This window comes from Typopeltis vanoorti, chromosome 13 (assembly GCF_054136105.1).
Source record: "Typopeltis vanoorti isolate ZY-2024b chromosome 13, IOZ_Tvanoo_1.0, whole genome shotgun sequence".
NCBI lineage: Eukaryota > Metazoa > Arthropoda > Arachnida > Uropygi > Thelyphonidae > Typopeltis > Typopeltis vanoorti.
The window spans coordinates 113,391,782-113,415,934 of NC_143561.1; the positions used below are offsets into that span (position 1 = coordinate 113,391,782).

General features: G+C 35.1%; 1 protein-coding gene across 1 annotated transcript in view; it reads left to right on the forward strand.

Annotated features, from left to right (window-relative positions):
* Acsl (Acyl-CoA synthetase long-chain) overlaps window positions 1-24,153 on the forward strand; it is a 393,532-nt gene that overhangs the window by 346,474 nt on the left and 22,905 nt on the right. The window contains exons 15-16 of the mRNA XM_090403141.1: window positions 5,872-5,946; window positions 21,208-21,396. Coding sequence (XP_090259267.1) covers window positions 5,872-5,946; window positions 21,208-21,396 — 264 coding nt within the window. The remainder of the gene's footprint in view (window positions 1-5,871; window positions 5,947-21,207; window positions 21,397-24,153) is intronic.

Sequence of the window (24,153 nt, forward strand, 5' to 3'; positions counted from 1 at the left end):
TTAATTCTAAAATTTTGAAATCTTAAAATTACGTTCATGATTATGGCTGTCTGGGGTCTGTATCCTTAGTATGATAAATTTATTGCTATTCCCAAAATTTTTTAACTCCACCTTAGTTTTTGCACCATTTGATTGAAGTCTTCATAAATAGTGCACTCAAATGTTACATGAAAATAGGACTTTATATGTTCAAATTAGTTTAGCTTAATTACACTGGCCTTGCCTTTCTTTAAATAGAAAGAAGATTTCTAATGTCTAGGGCAGGGGTGTTCAACCCATCGGTCTATCGCAGAGAATTTTTGGTCGATCTCTTGTATATTCCTCCTTACTTACAAATTTAATTAAAACTGAAAACATAATATTTTATTTATCATTATTTTGTATATTATTTTTAATTTGCTTTAAGTGTATTGCTATTGTTTATTTTTCGTTAAAATTGTCAAATCAGTAATTTTCTTATAAGTCCGGGTAAATGAATTAATTTGGATCAGTGGAAGTCAAACAGCGAGCAGAGTGAATACGATTATAAGCAAAGTGTAAAAACTCGATTGTAGCTTAAATATTAAATATTCCAAAGCACATTACATTGATTTTTTATTTAGGTTAAGTCCCATGTGAATATTGTAAAAAAAATAAACTTTGTTTGTCTCGGTATAGTTTGCATTAGATGTTTTTGTAAATAACTCTTTTGAAGCTAACTGTATATACTGCTTTAATGTTAGAGTGTTAAAAACAAAATCAATGTTTTTGTCGCCGAAGCTGTACATGGAGGCATTAGAAAGATTGTTATTGAAACTTGTATGTATGAGAAAGGCTTGCAGACTCTAAGTGTAAACATCTCCGAAGTCAGTCAGAAAGAGTTCAGACAACTTTCTGATGGCCAGCAACTTACAATCCAAAGAAAGCGGAGGAGAACCAAAGGCGTGCCGAACTTGAAACTTAAGATGAAAGACTCATACCGATTCTTTTGGGGGTTCCAAACTTCATGCGAGGTCTCAGAGGAGACCTCGCATGAAAAAAAAGGGAGTGAAGCAAGCAGAAGGGGTCCCGGTTCCAGAATTGCTGTCAGAGAGCAGGCCGCCCAGTCCAGAGTCGTCGTCAGAGAGACAGAAAGGCTGCCCAGATCCACATTGCTTGAGAGAGGAGTTTCCCACTTCCAGAAAGGAGCTTGTCGGTTCGAGATGTCGCTAGAGAGAGACTACTTCTAGGCCGCAGACAAGGTTTCAAATTTCCAAAAGTTCTAATTGCCGGAGAAAAGTTTCCAGGCCAGAGAGGGATCCAGTTAACAGTTGGTGGCAGTTCTAGCTGTTGAAACGGCAGAAAAAGAAGGTAGCGACGTCTCGAACCGACAAGCTCCTTTCTGGAAGCGGGAAACTCCTCTCTCAAGCAACGTGGATCCGGGCAGCCACTCTGACGATGACTCTGGACTGGGCGGCCTCCTCTCTGATAGCAATTCTGGAACCGGGACCCCTTCTGCTTGCTTCAGTCCCTTTTTATTAGGCCTCCTCTGAGACCTCGCATGAAGTCCAGGCATTTTCAACAATCCCATGCAGAGGAGAAAAGGCAAGGCAAATTTCCCAAAGCACCTTCGCTCGTAAGTTTTTCTTTTCACCGAGGGAGAGTAACCTTTTGCCGGAGCTGAATGAGCCCACAGTCTGCTACATTCTCGATTAAGAAATCTCCATAAGAGAATCAATTGGCATGTTAGAGGTTGATATTAAATGTGTAAAGATAACTTAACACAGATTTAGGTAACCTCTTTACGAGTAAGCTTAGAGATTATTATTATTATTATTATTCCTCCTGATACCTCCAAGGAGTCCGAAGACTCATCGCGGGAGGACATCTTTAATGAGTAAAATCATTAATGAGTAAAAATTTGTAAACCGAGAGTAGGTGACCTCATGTGTTAAAGAAAGTATCTAATGTTGAAGAAAGAAGGTTCTAATTTTGCTGGAGAGTTTTTATAGATGGATAGAGAAAGCAATCTCCCTAACATTAAAATTGTGTATATTTCATAGTAATGTAAATAATTGTCATTTGACTTTCTTGTTAAAAGAGTGCTGCCTGTTTGCTTATTTACAACCGCACTGTTTCTAAAATAAATCAGACTTGTTCAGCAGGAATCTAAGTGAGTTGGCCAAAGTGTGAAATTAAGAAAAAGAATAGACCACAACTGTTTGTGAAAGTTTTAATATAGGAATTTGTGTTAGAGAAAGAAAGAGAGAAATCTACCAGCTGTATATTTGAGTTCTTTTTGCTAATCAAAGATATTAGTGGTGCAGTCTCATTTTAAATAAATTTTCTAATATCTTAGGCATAAGACTTGTAATGCGAAAGGTAGATAAACATAGCATGTAATAAGATAAACGAGAGAGAGAGAGAGAGAGAGAAAACGTGCGCGCAGCAGATTAGAATAACGGAGGATAAAGTATAGAGTAAAAGACATAAGTAATTAATAGAAATTACAAGTATACAAAGTTAAATAATAATAAAAGTTTACAATCTCGCAGTAACAACTGGATAGCAAAAGTAGACGTATAACAAAAGCACATTGTATGTGTTTAGTTTAATTTGAGAATAATCATGAGTGTATCAAAGAAATCGAAGACATATCATTTTCACAAGGCATTGGAAATGGATTTTTTCTTTACAATGGTAAATGGAAAGTGTTGTTGTTTGAATTGTAATTCATATGTAGCAATTCCAAAAAAGGTAATATTAAGAGATTTTGATTGCTAAATGCAAAAAATTCTGTTGTGTTTCGGATCTACATACTTGTCAGAATCCACTTTTTCAATGACCGTCATAAAAAATCAATTAAGAAACCAAATTACAAATGATCATTTGGATGATTGTCTGCGATTGGCCACTTCTTCATATCAACTTGACTATGAAAATATTGCGAGGTCCAAACAATGCCAAAATTTCACATTAACTTTTTTCTTTTCTTTTTTTTAATCAACCAGCATTTCCTGTAACTTGTAAGTTTGTAATCAATCTGTTATTTTTTCTAACTTTGGTTTTCCGAAATAGAGAAATAAATATTTTATTCCAATATATTGAGCCAAGCACACACATAAGCTTGTCATACTTACCAGCCCAGTAATTCCACATGTACCTTGTCTTAATTGTAAATTCGACTCCTTTAGCCACCTCCCAAGTCATGACCTTATGGTCACTCTCACCAATTGGTGGCAACATGGTCATGTTCGTTACAGCCACATTCTCAGTTGCAATTACTAGGTCCAGCACTCTCTGCCCCCTGGTATTTTCCAATACATGTTGCCGTAGATAGTTGTCCCTTAATAACCGCATAAAATCCAATTCCTTCCTCCCATGTGCCCTCTCCTCTTTCCAGTCAATGTTACCATAATTGAAATCGCCCATAATAATTACCCTCCTTCCACTCATTTCTTCTATTTGCTTATGCATACTATCCCCACCATCCACTCCATCACCCGGTCTATAGCAGCACCCAATTGTATATTTTGTTCTGCTAGATTCTATCTCACACCAAACAGCCTCAGATGTGCTTTTTTCCCCATCCTGCAGTTCAACTTCTATACTCCTTGGCTGAAGCTCATCAGCTATCATCAATAACACTCCTCCCCCCTTTTTATTCACCCTGTCACTCCTGAACACGCTATACCCGTTGCATTCAATCCCACTAGCTTTATCATCTTCTGTCAGCCATGTTTCACTAATACCGACAACCTGTGGCCTGGAAGTGCCAACCATGGCCAAAAACTCTTCCTTCTTGTTCCTAATACTCCTGGCATTAGTGTACATGAATCGCAGAAGCCCATTTGTCCCATCCCTACTTTGATGCCTTATACTAACTATCCCATTCTGATTTGTTGTCCGTCGTACTCGCTCGGGCATAATATACTCATTCATACACTTAACTGCCCCCCTAAAGTCTGCATATCTACCCCCCCCCTTAATAAATCTAGTTTCCCTGAGTCTGTACATCCACTTCCACATCATTCATCAACACTCTTTCAAGTCTCCGTACACCAACTCCATTCAAATGTAACCCATCCATCTTATATAAGTCCTTTTGCCCATCGAACTCATTCCACACCACTGTCCATGCATAACCCACGCATAAAGTCATTGGCAATTATGGCCCTCCTTCTGAACACTTCGCTGTCATACCACGGTAAGATACTCACCATCCTAACTCTCTCACTCTTCTCTTTTGCTACCTCAAACAACTCCCTCACATCCTCTATCATTTCCATTTTGTCCTCTTTCAAATCATTCGTTCCTGCCACGATTATCATCTCTTTCACCCTCTGTTTTTGCAGTCGAATAGATTCGCTGACGTCCTTTATGTTCGCACCCGGCTAGTACGACTTCGTTAAACTCTCAATTATTACTCCTCTTAATAGCGAATCCCCCATACAGCACTCGCTCCTTCATTTTATTGACGTTTACGAACATTCTATTATTTGCCGTCACAGACTTCCGCCGGTTATTTGTCGGTACGTTCAACACACATTTTTCCATACGCTCCAGTTGTCTTTTAGCTCTGTGTATCGCACCATTCAATTTCGCTACTCGCATTTATCTCACCATTTTCATTATCGATCAAATCATCCATTCTTTCTGTGTTTCTACCTTCATTTACACTTTCAGCGACGCTCTCACACCTATCTGGCACTACCACGCAATTCTCTAGCACACCGCCATTTTCTACATTCTGACTATCGTTAACGATATCACTCTCGACACATGAAACACGCTTGAAGTCCTCATTCTCTTTACACTTTCTACACATGTTAACTCCACTATCACTTTCTAACCAGACTCCCACCGCTCTTCGCAAGGCATACATCTCACAGACAGCACATTGCATAAATTCGTTTACATCAAAACTCTTAAACAAACATGGCGACCTGGCTGCCATTTTTTTCTTTATCGGTGCCATGTGTATGCCATCTTTTCTTAAAAATAATAATTAAAATAACAGAAAACACGCAAAAATTGCACAGACACACCAAGAAACAAAAAGCAAACAATACTACTTAAATTTTGCCACATTAAATTGACATCCATTCTCCTTAGCCCAGACCTCTAATCTATCCAAATCATCCTGCAAAATTTTGACGTCATCTGCATTCACTATTGCCCTACCAGACCTTCAAATTACTGAAGGGTTTCTATAAAATTAATTCAGAAGATATTTTTGAGAACAGGGCTGGTTGTGGGAGGACTAGGTTAGTAAACTAGGTGTTAGAGCTGGGTTCTTTTCTTTTAGAGTAGTGAATGAGTGGAATGCGCTCCCTGAGTCTGTGGTGGATGCTGTGACAGTGAATGAGTTTAAGGTGAGGTATGATAGATACTGTATGAATGCCGAATAGTTGTGATGAATATGATTTGGGGCCTCCCTCGATGAGTCTAATGACTCCCTGGAGTTGCCCGTAGTAATAATATATATATATATATATATATATATATTTTTTTTTTTTTTTTGTATTAAAATAATTAAAAGTGATAAATAAATTTTTAAATACACAAAGTTTTTAGTTGTGTATTTTTTTTTTAGTTATTTTATTTATTTGTGCATAATCAGATATCAGGTTGGGGGAACATGATCTATATAAGAGAGTAGATCGCCAAATAACTTTTTATAGAACAGTAGCTCGTGCAGTAAAAAAGGTTGAACACCACTGGTCTAGGGGTTTATCCAAAAATATAAGCCTTGCTAACTTAGTAATGATTCATGATTTTGTAATTCTATTAGTTATAACTAAGAGAAATTAATGATTGGACACTCGTGTGTGTGTGTGTGTGTCAATGATTTGTCATTTTATATATTCTTAAAATATTCTTTCTGAATATTTTATTCTGTTTTACTGCTAGTTGAAGACCTGAGTTCAGGAAGAGTTGGAACGCCTTTAATTGGTACTTACATTAAATTAGTAGATTGGGATGAAGGTAGGAATTGCTCAAAGAATTCAAATTTGTATTTAATTATATTAAAAAATTGAATTCGTTATGCTTGAATATTGATGAAGGTAGTGTTTCATATCAAAAGAACTTTCAATTTTCAAATAGTTCAATTCATTGTATTAGAAACTAATTCATTTAAATAACCTTTTTCTCCTTCTGTAGGGTAAAGCCACAATCCATTTCATTAATAAAATAATCACTGGAATTACTATCTTTGTATTGTGACTAGTGACTCAGTCTTCTCTTCTCTTTGCTGGAAATTTGAATTGTCAATCTTTTCTCAGTAATGTTGTATAGTAATGTGATATTCTCTTCAAAGAAAAATAAACTAATTTATCTTCTGTTGAAATATCACTAACTAGCAACTCATTGTGGATGCCAGTACTGCATGCAGTCATTAGATTTTCTGTGCCTGACAGAACTTTTTTCTTAACATAACTATTAGGTGGCAATGATTCCTCTCTGGAAGGTAAGTTTTCATATTGCCAAACATGCAAACCAGAAAGAGAATGCATCATGTAATTAACACAGACATGCAGTATTATCATACTGCAGGTATCTTGATGGTATATGTGGGAGGCTTCCACATATACTATAAGGATGCTTGAACCATTCAGGGCGGCTGACCTACTGTTCCAGTCTTCACCTTCTCATCATGTGCATCCTTATTTGATATTTACCTGGATTTGAACAAACTATCAATCTAAGAATTCACTAACCAAATTGTATTCTGTATTCTTTTAAACACTAGATAAACATGATTGTACAAAATAATGTCAGAACTAGTCAGGATATTGTTCAGCAAAACATTCCTGTTGTTTTCATTGGGGACGTTGCGTAGCCGAAGTTACACACTGATAAGTAAGTTAGCATTACAAAAATAGCATAAAACATGTCAACATAAGCTCTTACTGAGAGAATATATCAAGTGAGATACATATAAATAACTAAGATGTTATAGTCAGGTAATAGTGATTAAGTAAAGGAAGGAGTAGCAAGAGTATTCAGAACTTACCACAAAGATAACTTCTTGGATGGTAGGCAGTTTCAGGTATGGTGATGTGAACCCAACTTGTGTACCTGTTGTCTCATGGACAGTTCTAATCAGGAAGATTTCAAATGTCTCAAAGGGGGATTTGAGACGTTTAAGAGGGCAACCTAAAAATAGAAGGGCAGGGGAAGAAATTGGTTTTGTTGGAGACTTAAACTGCAGATGAAATTAATACCAGACCAAAAAGGAGGAAGAAAGTAGAATGTGTCTTCTGGTGAGGGAGGAGTATTAATTCTTAGATGTTTTTAAAATTTATAATTGGCATAAAGATAATTAAACACAGGTTTTGATAGTTGCAATATTTCATCTATCATAGACATCTTCTGCAATACAATATAAAATGTGTAATGACACATATTCAAAACAATAAGTAAAAAGATCTTAGTCTGGAAGCCAGAAGTCCTATGAGGGATGGCCCTCCATGGGTGCCAACTGTTAGGAAGGAGGTCTAAGAATTAATGTTTTCCAAATCTTGGGAAGTTTAACACAACCATATTTATCTAAATTAGGTTGTTTTTTAAAATTATGCTGCTTCCGATTCTTAAAAAAAAAAAAAAAAGTTTATATTTACTATGCTTGAAGCATAACAATTTTTATTCTGTTCAAGGTTGTCCAAGGCATGGTCAGTTGAGCAGCTTTTAGAGGTGAGCTGTTAACCCAAATATACGAATATTATTAGAAAAAAAAACGAGTTTGAAAACAAGAACCAAGCCTTGAAGTCTCAGTGGAAAACTCTGAAGAAAACATTGATTCAGCCAGGGAAGCTTGTAATTCAAACTCAGAGAGCAAAGAAAAAGACAATTGCTAGCAAATAAGTTAATAACTATGGACAATTGCTAGCAAATAAGTTGATAACTATGGACAATTGCTAGCAAATAAATTAGCAAAAACTCAGAAAAATATAAGCAAGCTAAGCTGCATTTAAAAGAATTTTTAAAAGGATGATGAGTTGGCAAAATGTTATGTAGCCTGTTGAAAAGTTTAAAATTCATGGAAGTGAACTATAAAAGCCTTCAAATGATAACGAAATAAAGCTGAATATTCTAGATATTTTGGAGTATTTGTTTTGAAAGTTTAAATGAAACAAGCAATGATTATGCACTTTCATACAAGTGGATTTGCAAACTATCCTATATAAGATCATTTATCATAGAATGTATATAATTTTAGAATCTGGAATTAATCATTTTCTCTCATTCACCTTATTCTAATGCAGCCATAGGGAGTCTAAATTTGTTATACTTTTCTATGATCTGTGTAAGGCAAAGGATCTGATCTCTGCTTCCCTTACTTTTCCTGAAACCTGCTTGTTCCACAGGCAATAATCTCTGCCTCAACTTTTAAATTATTAAAAGGTGTACGTATGTGATTTGGCATTAATGAGACTTGAGCCAAATGAGAATGATTGGTACATCTAAGGGAGGAAAAGAATGTGTAAGTAGAAGTTAAGTTCTTTAATTAGAAGCAAATGAATTGATAATAATCTAAGTTGGTATTGTATATGTCCAATAATTTTGTCTGTTGGGAATGAATTACATGTCATCCTGCAATCTCTAGATATGTATGTTTGCATTCATGATAGGCAGAAAAAGAAAAGTGAAGAGAGGGAAAGATTTCTCTGCAAAATATAAATAAGTACTAATAATAAACAGCATCTAAGTAGAGAACACATCGTTGAAACTAATGTTGATTAGATGATTCATCCAGATGTAGCATGAATTACAAGTACGTAGTGAGCAAATGAACTAGTACAGTATCATATGCAACTTGTTGTGTGTATTTATTTCACTTTTTTTTTGTTTTTTAGAATTTGGATAAGAGAATAAAAGAAAATAAAAGAATTTTCTTTTATTTTCTAGGTGATAATTTCACCTGAGATGAGCTCTTTTCATGCATTCTTCAGCTGACAGTGGCAAGTTCCTTTCTGATATCCTCATTTTTAATATGGTTCTGCCACTGATGCCATCTGTTCACTCTCCTGACTTTATTTAGAACTCGCATATCTGTGGTTTTCACTTTTTTATAAAGTACAGTGGAATCTCAGTTGTCGAACGACTCTCATCTCGAACAAATCGGTTCCCTACCAAAAAAACGCACCAGTTTCAGAACAGAATCTCTGTTCCTGAACAGGCAAACCGGCAATCACGTGCTCACCGGGCTGAGATGTAAGGCAGGAGAGCGTCAATTACACGGTAGCCTCTGCTCAGTGCAGACACCTGCTGGAATTTGCAGTGTGTTTTCTTGATTTTCTTTGTGTTTTGTTGTTTTTTCATAAATTACAACTCTCCTCTGTATAGTTAAAGTGAAGTTAAATTTTTGTCTATATTTTATCTATTTATTGTGTTTATTCTTTTTGTGTAAGATTTTATGCATTTTCATTGTTTTTGTATACTATTTTATGCATGAAGCACTGTTATAAAGATTTAAATAAGCAATCATCTGGGGTTCTGGAGTGGATTAATCCATTTTACATTAATTCTTATGGGAAAATGGTTTCAGTTTTCAAACAAATCTGTTCCTAGTAGGAACAAATTATCTTCGACAGCTGAGGTTCCACTGTACTTTTTTTTCTAACCCAACTCTTGCATTCATAAGTTAAAATTGGCTTGTACACTATCTCGTATAGAGCTAGTTTAGTGACTAATTTTTCTTGTTCCATATAAATTTTATTCACTTAACGCTCTATTATTCCATTTTCACTGAAAATTGTTATTAAATAGTTTAAATGTTATACTTGTTTTATAGGTTTTCTATTCGGGATACAGTTGAAGTTTACAGTGATCCTGCCTATTTTCATAGTCTGTCTTTTTTATTGCTGATTTTCATACCAAATTTATTATAGTAGTTATTCAATCTAATCTTCTACTAGATTTGTTTTTCAATCACTTCCAGAATATCAGTTTTCACCAGTCTTTTCCATTTGATTTAGTTAGCTATTTTTACACATTGCCTCACTTTCTTTTCTCTGTACTTTGAGAGCACACCTGATGATTTATTTACTAAGAACTTTTGATATGCTTTCTTCTTTTCTTTTATTGCATCTTTAATTTCATTAGTCCATCGTAGTTCTTTTTTTTTTTTCTTTTTTCTTTTTTTTTCCTATCCTTGCAAACTACTTCACTACATTGATTCTGGATGAATCAATATTTTCTTCAGTGTTTGCCAGTGAGTCTGATGGGTTTGGTAGTTGTCTTTAAACTCTTTCATTTTTTTCTTAAATTATTTATATATATGAGTTTACAGTTCACCTCTGAAAGCATCTTAACTTTGATTCTTTTTTAAATTCTTACACTTTTCTTTTCTAATATGTCAGCAAAAAAAAAAAAAAAATCAGCTAACGCCTTTTTATTCCCGTAAATACGGGAGTAGGCGAGGCCATTTAGCCCTATCTAACTTTTAGAGACTGAGTGGGAAGTTCAATCTCCACTGGTACCCAATCAGCGACAGATGGCCCAAGGCTATCACTAATTAAGCGGTACGCAGTGAAGAGAGACAGCTCAAATGTGCCGCCATCTTGTGGTCTCTAACCCTAACACAATATATTTAATGTCTGAAAATAATGTAGGTTCTACGGTCGATTTTCTTGAGTTTACAGGACGAAAAACCCGAGTTTCTGGGAGGAAAAACCTGCTTGCCCGTGCCAGAGATCGACTAACTCGGGAACCGATCGAAAAAAGGCTTAGAAAAATTTCCTCTAGTCGCCGACTAGACTCGAAACCAAGACTTCCTTCGTGCGGCCTAGCGCGATGGTGTGCAAACGCCACATCCACTGAGCTACACAGGCTCTAATATGTTATTTGAATTTTTTTTTCTCAAAACTAAATAATAATCAGTTCCTATTACAATTCCCTTTGTGTACTAAGTGCCCACCACCTATCCCATTTTCACAAAAACTCTCCTGACATCTTCAGATATTCTTTTCGGATGCCAGAATGTCCCATTTCTTTGGTTTCCAAAATGAATTATTTTTAGGTAACATTACTAAAATATATGACTGTTGCAGAAAATATCCTGATAACTTGAAAGTCATTTATGGATTTATTTCTCTTATCAAAATGTTAACCTTTTTTCCCCCTTTTCCATCAGTTTTTCAAACGCTTTAATAACAATTCATATTTACGAATTTAGGGACACAAAACACACGTGTTGAAATGATTATTTTACTTTTTATTAATAAAATAACAATTGACATTTAGACCCCTGTATTGAGGTCATCATCAGAAAAATACATGTGTATATGAAAACAAGCTACATGTCCTTGCACTCTACAAAGGTAAATTGAATTTACTCTGTTAATTGATCTTTTACTTAGCCTGACCTCTAGTGGTAAAAAACCCCACAATAAACCCTGCTAAATTCTCCGGTATTAAGCTTTTCTTCAGGTATTGTACAGTTCAGGTTGCTATTGAATGTTTGAAAAAACACTTCACCAAATCTTCTTGTATTGAGATTTTTCTTTAGTTTGTTCTGGTTGCTACAATGGGTCCTCCACATTCTTGGAATGGTTAGACTGTCATTTTTGTTCAGATTAGGATTGTGTTTGAGCATTTCACATGCTTCTTTTAATTTCCTCTCAAACCAGGTTTTGATGCTATGTAGGGACTTGGTATCTTTCCAATCAGTTCTGTGGTATCTGAAGTGAGTGGTCTGAAAGGCCGGTTTTTCCAAAATGGAGGTATTTAATATGTCATATGTGTTCTTCCTTCCTAATTGGAATGGGTTTGCCCCGTTTCCTCTATGTATGGTAGGTTACATGTACGTTGTAAACCCATGGGTGGGCTAGGTGTGGAAGAGGATCTTTGGAAGAACTGAGTAGGTGTCTTAATTTTGTCAGGGATTTAAATGTTGTATTTGTGTAGTGTTCTATTTTTTCTGAAATGCCTCTAACATAAGGAATTGCAATGACATTCTAGAAATCTTTTTTGTTTTTAGTGGTGTCTCTGTGGAGGACCTTGTTAGTTTTTTTATGTATCCATTTTTTTTATAAATGTATGGTTGATGATCTCGTATTCCTGGTTTAGAGCTTGCTCATTTGAACAAATAGTTTGAGCCATGTTTAAGGGTGCTTATGATCTCTAGTTTTTGTGTTGGGTAGTGGTAAGAATTTTTGTGTATGTACTGGCCTGTGCGTGTGGGTTTGCAGTAGACTAAGAAGGAGAGACAGCCTGAGGAAAGACGTGTGACAAGTGTGTCTAGGAAAGGAAGAGAGTTCTTTTTTTCTATTTCATTGGTGAATTAGATACATTTGTGTTGTTTGTTCAGGTGGCCACTAGAACGATGCTGAGAAGTACAATACAATACTAAATTTTACTTTATTAAAATTGATGTTATTGAATTTTTTATTTCTACTAATTTTCCCAATACAATGGCAATGAGATACTACAAGCTATTTTACATTAAAATATCAGTGAACAAGGGTACCTTTTAAAATCTCCCAATTTTGATTTTCATTTGGCATTACTGAGCTTTGTAGTCAAATTAGTGAATTTTAGATTTTTTTAGCAGATATCCCTCACCCCCCCCCACACACACACACAACAGATGTTTTTCTTTTTTGAATTATGGGCACCTTACTGTATACTCTTGTGTCCTTGAACCACTATGAAGATTTCACTATGGACAATAACAGTTACTACTAAAGGAAGAGCCATAAGGCTTGATTTCGGCGATGTAAAATTACATAGGCAAAGTGGATACTAGATCGAACATTATTTCAAAGCTGAATGTTTCTAGAAACTACAATAGTTTCATAATTTAGCTTGCACTACTTAAGACATGGGCACTGCCCAAGCATCCATATATTCATTTATTAGTGCATTTGATAAAAGGTTTCACTGGCCTGACAGCTGTTTCAAACTGGCTGGTTCTCTTAAGAGAGCAAAAACTCTTGTTCAGTACTAAGGAAATTAAAATGTCAGAGATGTATTTTTTGTTTTCCATTACTTCTTCCTTAGTAAAACCATATGCACAAATAAGTTGCATTGTCCAATTTGCCTTCAACACTTTGCTTAACATTGCCTCCCATTCAAGAAGCTTATCCTTGTGTTTAGTGTTGAATATTTCTACCCTTCTTTCCTTTCCCAGATCATCATAGTTATTTAGAAGAATCTTGCCTGTTTTTATTTTCTTTCAAGTAACACAAATTATTTCAGCTTGGTACTTCTCTACTTTTTCTACAAGCTTCACTTCTTTTTCATTGCCAGTTCAACCTCTAATGTTGGGGTACTACTCTTGAATTCAGCTAATGGTGAGTTTTGGTTTATGGAGTTTGTTCTAGTAGCTAACTTTTCACTGTTCACTTTGGTTTCCTGACAGAAACAGTGATGATATTATTTAACTGGGAGACATTCTGGCCAGCAGGAAATTTCATCATATTGCACTATTGTTTCATAAATTAATTTAATCCAGTAAGAATATAATTTGGCGAGCTTAGTCTCAAATTATCAGCCTATTCTCGTTAGTTCACTATCCTGGTAGATGCCTACTAACATTGTGCACCATTAGTTCAGAAACCCCAGCTAATTTACCAAAAGTATGTTGACTATGACCTTGCATACTAAACTGGGAGATAGCGACATAAAATAATATGTTGAGGGTTCCAGTTATCTAACTTTCAGTCATCCAAATTTCATACCGTATGCTGATATCCAAATTTTAAGAAGTGATTACCATAAATAATTATAATATTAATTTTGTCTAATTCACTTCTTTAATAAACAGGTTTTATGTTCCTTTTTATTCTTTATTTTCAATTCTTTAAAATTCTTAGTTTGTTTAGCTCATTCCTTCATTATTGGCTTATTCATGTTTTTGGCTGATAAATATATCTATGCTCAGACTATTGGTTCTTCATCTTCAACATTTCCTAATTACATACTAACTTAGTCTAATCGAATCCTGGTCTAAAGTACTGTATCATCCTTACCTTCAAAAAATGCACATGCAAAGATTGTAAATAAAATAGTGGCAACACTGTCAGGAGATTCAGTTAGTAACTTAAATGTTACTCTTGACAAATAGAGGCACTAGTTATATGTACTGTGTATGAGCACAAGGCGACACAGCCCATTCTAACAAGTGTTCTTGTATGAAGAAGTAGTTAAAGTCAACATCTCAGTGTTCAACACTCTAAGTGTGTTCACAAGATTAGAACAATGATCCGGATTCTAGGTCCAAGTTGTACGAGCTAAAACTGTGGGCAACTGTTATCGTGGACTTCAGGAAGCCTGTGGTGACAGTGCCCTACCGTACCACACTGTCGCAAGATGGGTCAATGCATTTCGTGTGGGATGAGATCACTCAGATGATAATTGCCAAGCAGGATAACCTACCATGTTGAGCTTGTTTTGGGACTCCTCTCACAATTGATCTGCAGTGGACTGTAGTACGCCAGTTAGCCCAGGAAACTGGGATAAACCATCGAAGTGTGTTTGACGCATCCTAAAAGAGGCTCAGCATGTGAAATTTTCAGCTTGAGTTCCACATCACTTGATTGAGATGCCAAAAATGGCACGTACTCAGTTTCTGGCCTCCATCTGGAATGATACAGAAATGAAGAGGATGCATTCCTGAATCATGTCATTGCCATTGATGAAACTTGGACAAGGGGTTATGAGCCTGAAATGAAGAGACAATCCAACGAATGGTGCATTCAAGATCACCCTGTCTGAAAATACTTTGCCAGGAACCCAGCAAAGTTACACCATGCTGATAATCGCTTATGACATTCAAGGTGTCGTTCAGCTAGGGCAAACTGTTAATGCACAGTACTATCGACTATTTCTAGACCACTATTTGCATCCAACTTTAAAAAGAAAGCAGCCACATTTTTTTTACGGTTTCTCCACTGTGTTTCTTGCATGACAAATTATGATGCCATGTGGCACAATTAGTGATAGAGATTTGGATAGGTGATGATGAGAAGTGTTGGGACATCCTCCATATTTGCCGGATATGAGTTCTTGTGACATTGACTTGTTCCCCAAAATGAAAGAATCCCTCAGAGGTCTGGAGTTTCATAATGTGCTAGAGGTTCTTCAAGCAGTAGACCACAATATCACTGATATCAAGACTATTGCTGGTATTCGTCAGCTCAAACAAATTTGGAAACAGGTGCAGAACATGGCAGGAGACTACATTAGACGGATGTAATTGTATAGACTTGATAAATAACCTATTGTACATGTTGCCACTACTTTATTTATAACCCTTGTAGGTATGTCAAATTAATAATCCATTTAATACAATCCTTTTTTAGCATCTCTGTAACCTAGCTGGATAATTCTCAAAATATGGATGCTCCATTACCAAACTTTGATTTCTTTGTATAAATCACTAGCACTACAAACATATGTTAAAGAACAAGACAGTTATAAATGAAGTATGTATCATCTGCGCTCATATTTTCAAATGATTGTTTGCATAATTTGAAGTTTTACATATATAACTTCGCACGTGTGTGTGTGTGTGTGTGTGTGTGTGTGTGTGTGTGTGTGTGTGTGTGTGTGTGTGTGTGTGTGTGTGTGTGTGTGTGTGTGTGTGTGTGTTTAAACCTTATAGTAGTGATGATTTAAAAATTGTCATATAACATGACTGAAATTACTGGTTATAATTAAAAATTACCTTCTCAAATTTTAATTGTTCTTATAATGGCCACTGCTTGCATCATATAAAATTGCTGAGATCAGTTGTGTAGAAGTGTTCACCAGCAAAACTTCAGTTTGTTTTATGTTTGATAAATGAATGGGAATTTTTATCTTTACATTAAAATGTTAGCCGATTTTTTTTTATATAAGAATGATTTTTGCATCCTCATCATAATGTATATTTTTTTTATACATTATAATACAGAGATGTTCTCAGTCAACAGAAAAATACATCCAACTTGTTTGTAATGATACTGTTGTTATATCAAATGATTTTATATTGCAATACTTGAAACTATTCTGCAAGATTTCTGATTTTTTTTTTTTTTTTTTTTTTTTAAAAATAGTGGTTATTGATAAAGTTCCCAAAACAGTTTTACTGTTACTTGAAATACATTTAAACAAAACAATAAGAAACATTCATTATTTTATAGTCAAATAGCAAAATAATATTATTTGCCTTTGAAATTAAAAGTTTAGATGTGATTATTGAAAATAGACAATCACCATTGAATGAAAATACAACCTTTGTTGTAAAAGATGCTTTAGTGTTGCACTATTTAAGATGAACTCTGCCTTTACTTTTATTATTATTATTATTATTATTATTAATGCCTTTGATTAAGATTTCAGTATCTTTGACAGCTTTGTCACATTCAAAACTTGAGTATCAAAAGTAAAATTATTGTTTGCTATTCTTAGTCTTCTAATAGTTTTTGCCAAAATGAAGGCTTTTATCCTTTTCTTTGCTATGCTTATGGTTTATATTTTTCACAAGCAAACTCATTTGCTTGTGGAAAATAGCTTTCTAACATGGAATTCCATAGTGCTGATAAATTTTGGAAATTATATAGAAACTGACAATTTCTGGATACCTCTGGTGAGAACCAACAATTCAAAACAGCTGTTAGACCAGTGAAATCATAGAAGTACTAATAAAAGGTAAATAATATGGACTCCTGGGCAGAGCTTTTCATCTTTTTAAGTAATAAAATACTCATTCCAAAGGTTGAATTCTTGCAATCCCTTGGTATCTTTTGAAACTCTTAAATTTGAAAGGCAGGAATTTTTATATTTCATATAAATAGATATATCTTATCTTTTGAATGATTATCTTTAAGATTTGCAAAGACTAATTGCATTTGTTGCACATAAGTGTTTTACGAGGGTGGTCTGAAAAGTTCTTGGCCTCGACCATAAATGGCAACACTATCAGCAAGTTTTTTTTTCCAAGTTGGTACATCTGTCATAAGCATCTATGTGAAATTACAAGTCATTCTATCAAGTAGTTTGTTTTATATACCTGTCTGAAGCAAAAATGTTGCCTGTATCCCTCGAAATGGATAAAATTGAGTATCGTGCAGTTATAAAATTCTTTGTAAAAGAAGGTTTAATGCCACAAGAAATTCATTCGAAGTTCATAAAAGTTTATGGGCACTCTTCTCCTTTGTTTTCAATAATTGAGAAATGGGCTGCCGAGTTTAAACATAGCTGTACCAGCCTTGAAGATGATCCATGTGAGGGATGTCCAAAAAGTGTAACAACACCAGAAATCATCTAATACCCATATTGATCAAGTGCACAATATGGGTATTAGATGACCAGCTAGTCAGAGTGCATGAAATTGCGGAGACTATAGGCACTTCAAAAGAACTTGTAGGATATATTTTGCATGGAGAATTGCATATGAAAAAGCTTTGCACAAGATAGATGCTCTGCTTGCGCACAGTAGATCAAAAATGCACTCGCATGAAAATCTCTGAACAGTGCTTGGAACATTTTAACAAGAATAAAGCTGATTTCGTGTGTCGATTTCTTACTATGGATGAGACTTGGATTCACCATTACATGCCAGAATCCAAACAGAAGTCAAACCAGTGCACAGAAGCTGGTTGTTCGGTGTCAAAGAAGACAAAGTCGATTCCATTAGCAGGAAAGGTCATGGCATCGGTGTTTTGGGATGCTAAAGGCATTTTGTTTATTAATTATCTTGAAAAGGGTAAAACAATAACCGGGGAATCTTATTCTGATCTTTTAACCAGACTAGATGAAAAAATCCGGTTTGCAGAAGAAATCATCTTTCATCAGGACAATGCACCTACTCACAAAGGTGTTTTGGCAATGGGAAAATCAAGGGATCTGCACTATGAATTGTTGGAACATCCACCCTATTCCCCACATTTGGCTCCTTCTGACTTCTATTTCCTCCCAAAACTAAAACTCTTCCTCACTGGTCAGCATTTTTCTTCGAATCAAGAGGTGATTGCAGCTGTAGAGGGTATTTTGTAGATCTTACTGAGAACTACTACAGGATAATGGTAGTGGAGCATCGCAGGAATAAATGTATTAATCTTAAGAGAGATTTTGTTGAAAAATAAAAATAGTTTTGAAATTATAAATTTGTTTTTTCATTGTTAGGCCAAGAACTTTTCAGACCACCTTCGTAACATTGTTAGCGAATTAAAAATTATTTATTACTTAAATTAAGGGGATATTAAATCCCACATAGTTTTAAAACCGAATAAGAAACTCAAAGATTGGAATCAGAGAGTTTCTTGCCAAATATAGTAAACTATAAAGTATCAGCGACACTAGCGTTAGCCAATGCAAGTGATCCTAGTATGTAGTACAATACCAGGGCAACTCGTTGCAAAGGTGGCGGAAGTTCAGATCGCTATTCTTAGGTATTTTCCATAATGTAAAAACACATTTCCTAGGAAATGTATGCTGTTATTATATTATGGAGGGTGGTCACTGCCCAGACTGGTTTCAGCCTTTTTTGAGGCTTCATCAGTGAGTAGCTAGACCTAATACCAAAGTGTATAGCAAAAAGAACTTATGTACTCTGCGAACGAGTTTTCCAAACAGGTGCAACCATTAAGTTACTTAAGTATAAAGAGCTAATAAGCTTCATTTTGGCAATGAAAACATTACTTAAATTAAGGGGATATTAAATCCCACATAGTTTTAAAACCGAATAAGAAACTCAAAGATTGGAATCAGAGAGTTTCTTGCCAAATATAGTAAACTATAAAGTATCGGCGACACTAGCGTTAGCCAATGCAAGTGATCCTAGTACGTAGTACAATACCAGGGCAACTCGTTGCAAAGGTGGGGGAAGTTATGATCGCTATTCTTAGGTATTTTCCATAATGTAAAAACACATTTCCTAGGAAATGTATGCTGTTATTACGTTATGGAGGGAGGTCACTACCCAGACCGGTTTCAGCCTTTTTTGAGGCTTCATCAGTGAGTAGCTAGACCTAATACCAAAGTGTATAGTGAAAAGAACTTATGTACTCTGCGAATGAGTTTTCCAAACAGGTGCAACCATTAAGTTAAGTATAAAGAGCTAAGAAGCTTCATTTCGGCAATGAAAACATTACTTAAGGGGATATTAAATCCCACATAGTTTTAAAACCGAATAAGAAACTCAAAGATTGGAATCAGAGTTTCTTGCCGAATATAGTAAACTATAAAGTATTGGCGACACTAGCGTTAGCCAATGCAAGTGATCCTAGTACGTAGTACAATACCAGGGCAACTTGTTGCAAAGGTGGGGGAAGTTCAGATCGCTATTCTTAGGTATTTTCCATAATGTAAAAACACATTTCCTAGGAAATGTATGCTGTTATTACATTATGGAGGGAGGTCACTACCCAGACCGGTTTCAGCCTTTTTGAGGCTTCATCAGTGAGTAGCTAGACCTAATACCAAAGTGTATAGCGAAAAGAACTTATGTACTCTGCGAACGAGTTTTCCAAACAGGTGCAACCATTAAGTTACTTAAGTATAAAGAGCTAATAAGCTTCATTTCGGCAATGAAAACATTACTTAAATTAAGGGGATATTAAATCCCACATAGTTTTAAAACCGAATAAGAAACTCAAAGATTGGAATCAGAGAGTTTCTTGCCGAATATAGTAAACTATAAAGTATCGGCGACACTAGCGTTAGCCAATGCAAGTGATCCTAGTACGTAGTATAATACCAGGTACACTTTGGTATTAGGTCTAGCTACTCACTGATGAAGCCTCAAAAAAGGCTGAAACCGGTCTGGGTAGTGACCTCCCTCCATAATGTAATAACAGCATACATTTACTAGGAAATGTGTTTTTGCATTATGGAAAATACCTAAGAATAGCGATCTGAACTTCCCCCACCTTTGCAACGAGTTGCCCTGGTATTGTACTACGTACTAGGATCACTTGCATTGGCTAACGCTAGTGTCGCCGATACTTTATAGTTTACTATATTCTGCAAGAAACTCTCTGATTCCAATCTTTGAGTTTCTTATTCGGTTTTAAAACTATGTGGGATTTAATATCCCCTTAATTTAAGTAATGTTTTCATTGCCGAAATGAAGCTTATTAGCTCTTTATACTTAAGTAAAAATTATTTATTGTTATTATGCATGAGAATTAATAGAAAATGTGAATATTGATAAAAAAGCTGTTCACATTTTATTAACGTTTTAATAGTTATGTGTATTGAATGTTTTAATTTGAACATTCATGTAAAATGTTATCTTTTTCATAATAGTCCATGTTCTGTGTTTCACCGTGTAACTAAAAGATACTAACTGGATTGGAATTTTTAGTTTGCATTAAAGGAAAGTACCATATTTGCCGACGTATAAGACGCACTTTTTTTCTTTGAAAATAGATCTGAAAAACAGGGTGCATCTTATACGCCGATACTCAGTTTTTTAGTACTTTAATTTCTGGAAATTTTCTCTATTCCAAGTTACGTGATTTCTTTCTTGCTTCCTTGGGGTGTGTGAGAGCATTCCAGTTACGTAGAGTTCAGTGGATGCGCATGTGCTGTCATCGACGATCACAGCTGTGTTCCTGTTTGTTTAAACTTTCCAATTGTTGTCGCAGTTTTTGTGAACAGTGATAAATTTCTGCTGTTAAATTTTCTGTAAATTTCTTGGCAAATTATGCCTGAAAAACGTCGTGATTGCGTATACTGAAGAACATGGAAACAGGGCTGCAGAGAGGCATTTCGGGCCACCCACAACTGAGAAAATGATAAGAACTTGGCAGTATCAGGAAGAGGATCTAAAAAAAAGCAACTCACAGTAAACATAACCTACAATAAATTTCTGGTTTTGGCAAAGAAGATTAAAAGGTGGGTACTCTTTCCTAATTAGATTAGATATTTGTTGAAAGTAGACCTACTTATTACTTTATATTTGAAATACTGTAAATTCATTATAATATTCAGTGATCAAGTTTTTTCCTAAAAAATGTGCACAAAAAGGGACTGCGTCTTATACGCCGACAAATACAGTAATTGAATTCGCTTCACATAGACAAGGTTGCAGTGTTATGTCTCCATGCAGATCTCATTTCATTATTTTGAATGACTTCATCTTTTGGAGACTTATTTTGCCTTTCATCATACCATTTTCTTCAAAGGATTGAAGAAGTTGTTAAAATTAATCCAATAAAGATAGAAATCATTTAAACCAAGTATATAATTTCTTGGTATCTTTAATTTATAGAAATCACTAACTTTTAATGAACACTAGATATTGTTTTATAGGTAGTTACCATGTAAAGGATAAACCTTATCCACGAGGAGAAATTGTTATTGGAGGAGATTGTGTTGCTCAGGGATATTATAAAAATGAAGAATTAACAAAGGAATCATTTAAGGAAGAAGGAGGTATTAGATGGTTTTATACTGGAGACATAGGAGAAATTCATCATGATGGAGTTTTAAAAATAATTGGTATGTATAGTGTGAATTTGTAATATGGTCTCATTTAACTAACCATATACGGTGTTTGTTCATTTTATGAGTTTAGGAAAATAAATACTGTCTTTGTTTTTTTCATATTGCCAGTGAAAGCACATCTGGAAAATCTCTTGAACCCAGATTTCTGTATCATAGACCTTCATATAAGAATAGTTTCTGCTTGCACTTTTGTTTGTATATGGTTTTTTTGTTTCAAATACTTGAGGCCATCTTGCTTTGTGCACCAACCTGTGTGCTGTGGAGGGTGGGGAGGTTCTAGTCATATTAAAAACAAATCTCACTGATGTTCTCCTTCAGCAGCCAATTTTTGGATGTCACTTTTCCCGAGTGACTTACATATGCCATTTTCTGTAACTTCTTTCTCTCTTTAGTAATTGTTCTTAAAGACTTCAGTATATTTAGTTATTTTGTTAACTGACTGGATCTAATTATGGCTTTGAGTTTGGGTATTGATTAAATACCACTGCACTACTGATAGGCCTGTTTAAAAGAGATGCTACTTCTTACCTTGGCATTCTGACCCAGATTGACTGACAAGCAGAAAACCTAATATTAACTGATGGCTGATTAGGATTGGAGGTACCTGGACTCCACAATTTCTAGAAGCATTGTCATGTTCCAGCTGATGCAGCATGGATTAATGGTTTAGGTGGCTTAAACTGAAAGGAATTAGAAAACAGATTATTGTATCATGTTTGCAATTCAGGGACTGATTTTGCTGGTCCCTGAAACAATAATCTTCCCATAAATTTAGTAAACCTTTCTTTAACTAGGGACCTTAAACCTGAGAACACTGAATCAACACTTGTTGCTTGATGTCATCGCCCAAGAATTTTAGAAGTAGAAATTGGAGATATTTGCTCAATGGGAAATTAGGTGTTATTCAAGTGGGTAGTACTTAATTCATATACTTTGGATGAGGAGAATATCAAATGTAGGACTATTGCTTAATAGAAATGCTAGCAGTGCTCTGCTTGGATTTAGTAGCCTTTTAAGGCTGCTGACTTCTAAATTTAGGACTGGCATTAAAGCCCTGAATATGGTTAGTTATTATGCACCTGTTTAGGACTCAGAAGATTGAAAGAGGAATACTTTAATAACAAGCCACAAAACATACTTGCCAGTGCTAAATGACAGAACAGTTATCTTCAGAGATTTTAATGCAATGGTTGCACTATTTCCACTTACTGGGCTCGAGTAATTGGATAATCCATCTTTAGCAATTGTAGTGACATGCAAAATTCTTCCAGTACAAGGAAAATGGAGACTTTCTCTTAGTACTTCTCTCCATCTGTGGTATGTTAATACTGCAGGTAGACAGAGTTGGAAAAGAAGTCAACCTATAGCATGTTAGCTAACCCACCCATCAGATATGGAATAATAATAATAAAAAGTGGTATAGTCATCAAGGACTTTGCCATAAGTATAATAGTACATTTAAGAAAGGAGATTGCACATTCATTTTGAATAATTATGGAGACACACTACTATGTTATAGGACTTACTTTAACTAGATTAGAATTCAACATTTCAATCTTTATATCAAGGTCTTCTTCAAGAATACACATATACTGGATCACAAGCAACATCAGCAGTTACTAGTTTTCTGTAACCCTGATGTTTTAAAGTTCTGTTTGTTGTTTGAGAGTTACTGGTTCATTATCAAAATTTCTATTCTGGTATCGAATATGTGGGTTATGCCTGCTTAAACAGTTCTTCTTTAATTGGACACTGCATGGGTTGATGATGAGTCATCCAAATCCTTGGGACTTTTAGGCCATCATTTTTGTTTCAGTTTGGTTGATGAATAAGCATTTCACAGATTTCCTTGAAATTCCTGTTCATGTGCTGTTTGGGTCAGATATAAGGACTGGTGCCCTTCCATTCGGTTCTGTTGCAATTTTGAAGTGCATGGTCAGAAAAGCCTGCTTTTCTGCAATGAAGAAAATTTGTTATTTATGTTCTTTTTTGTTTTGGAACTCCTCTTTCCACTATGTTAGATAAGTTACAGGTGCAACAGATCTGGTACCTACCTGAGTGGAAAATGGAATCAAATTGGATCTTTAAAAGAAGAGCTGAGTATACTTTTTGTAGGTGGTTTAAAAGTGCCATTAATGTCATATTTTTGCAGCATATTATATAATGAATTGCTTATATTATATAAGGAATTGTCTATTCAAGCATATTATATGAAGATGGCTATGGCCATATTGTATTCTTTATTTTGGATTTTATTTTTGTGAAGGATTCTATGAATTGCTTTTTTGTTGTAGTCATTTTTATAAATGTTATGATTATTTCAAATTCATTTTACAGAGCCTGCTGCATATAGCCAATTGTTAAAGCTCTGTTTTTAAGGATGCTAATTACACCTAGTTAAGCATAAGACTGACTACCATATGCTAGGATTATGGTTACAAAATCAAGATGCTTGGTGATGATGAATTAGTAGTTTTTGTGTAGGATGGTGGTATGAGTCTTTGTGTATGTATTGGTGCATTGCTGTATCATGAGTATAGGCTTACAGTAAATAGTAAAAAGGAAGAATATGTTTATTTTTGGTTTCAGTGGTAAATTAAATTAGTGTGTTTTATTTAGGTGGCTGAGGAGAATTGTTTAAAGTTTGGTGGCTGTGGGACCAAATAGCTAATATGTCATCAATATCTAGTGGCATATTATATTAGCAGGGTTATGCTACAAGAAACTTAAGATTCAAGTGATCTTGGCATA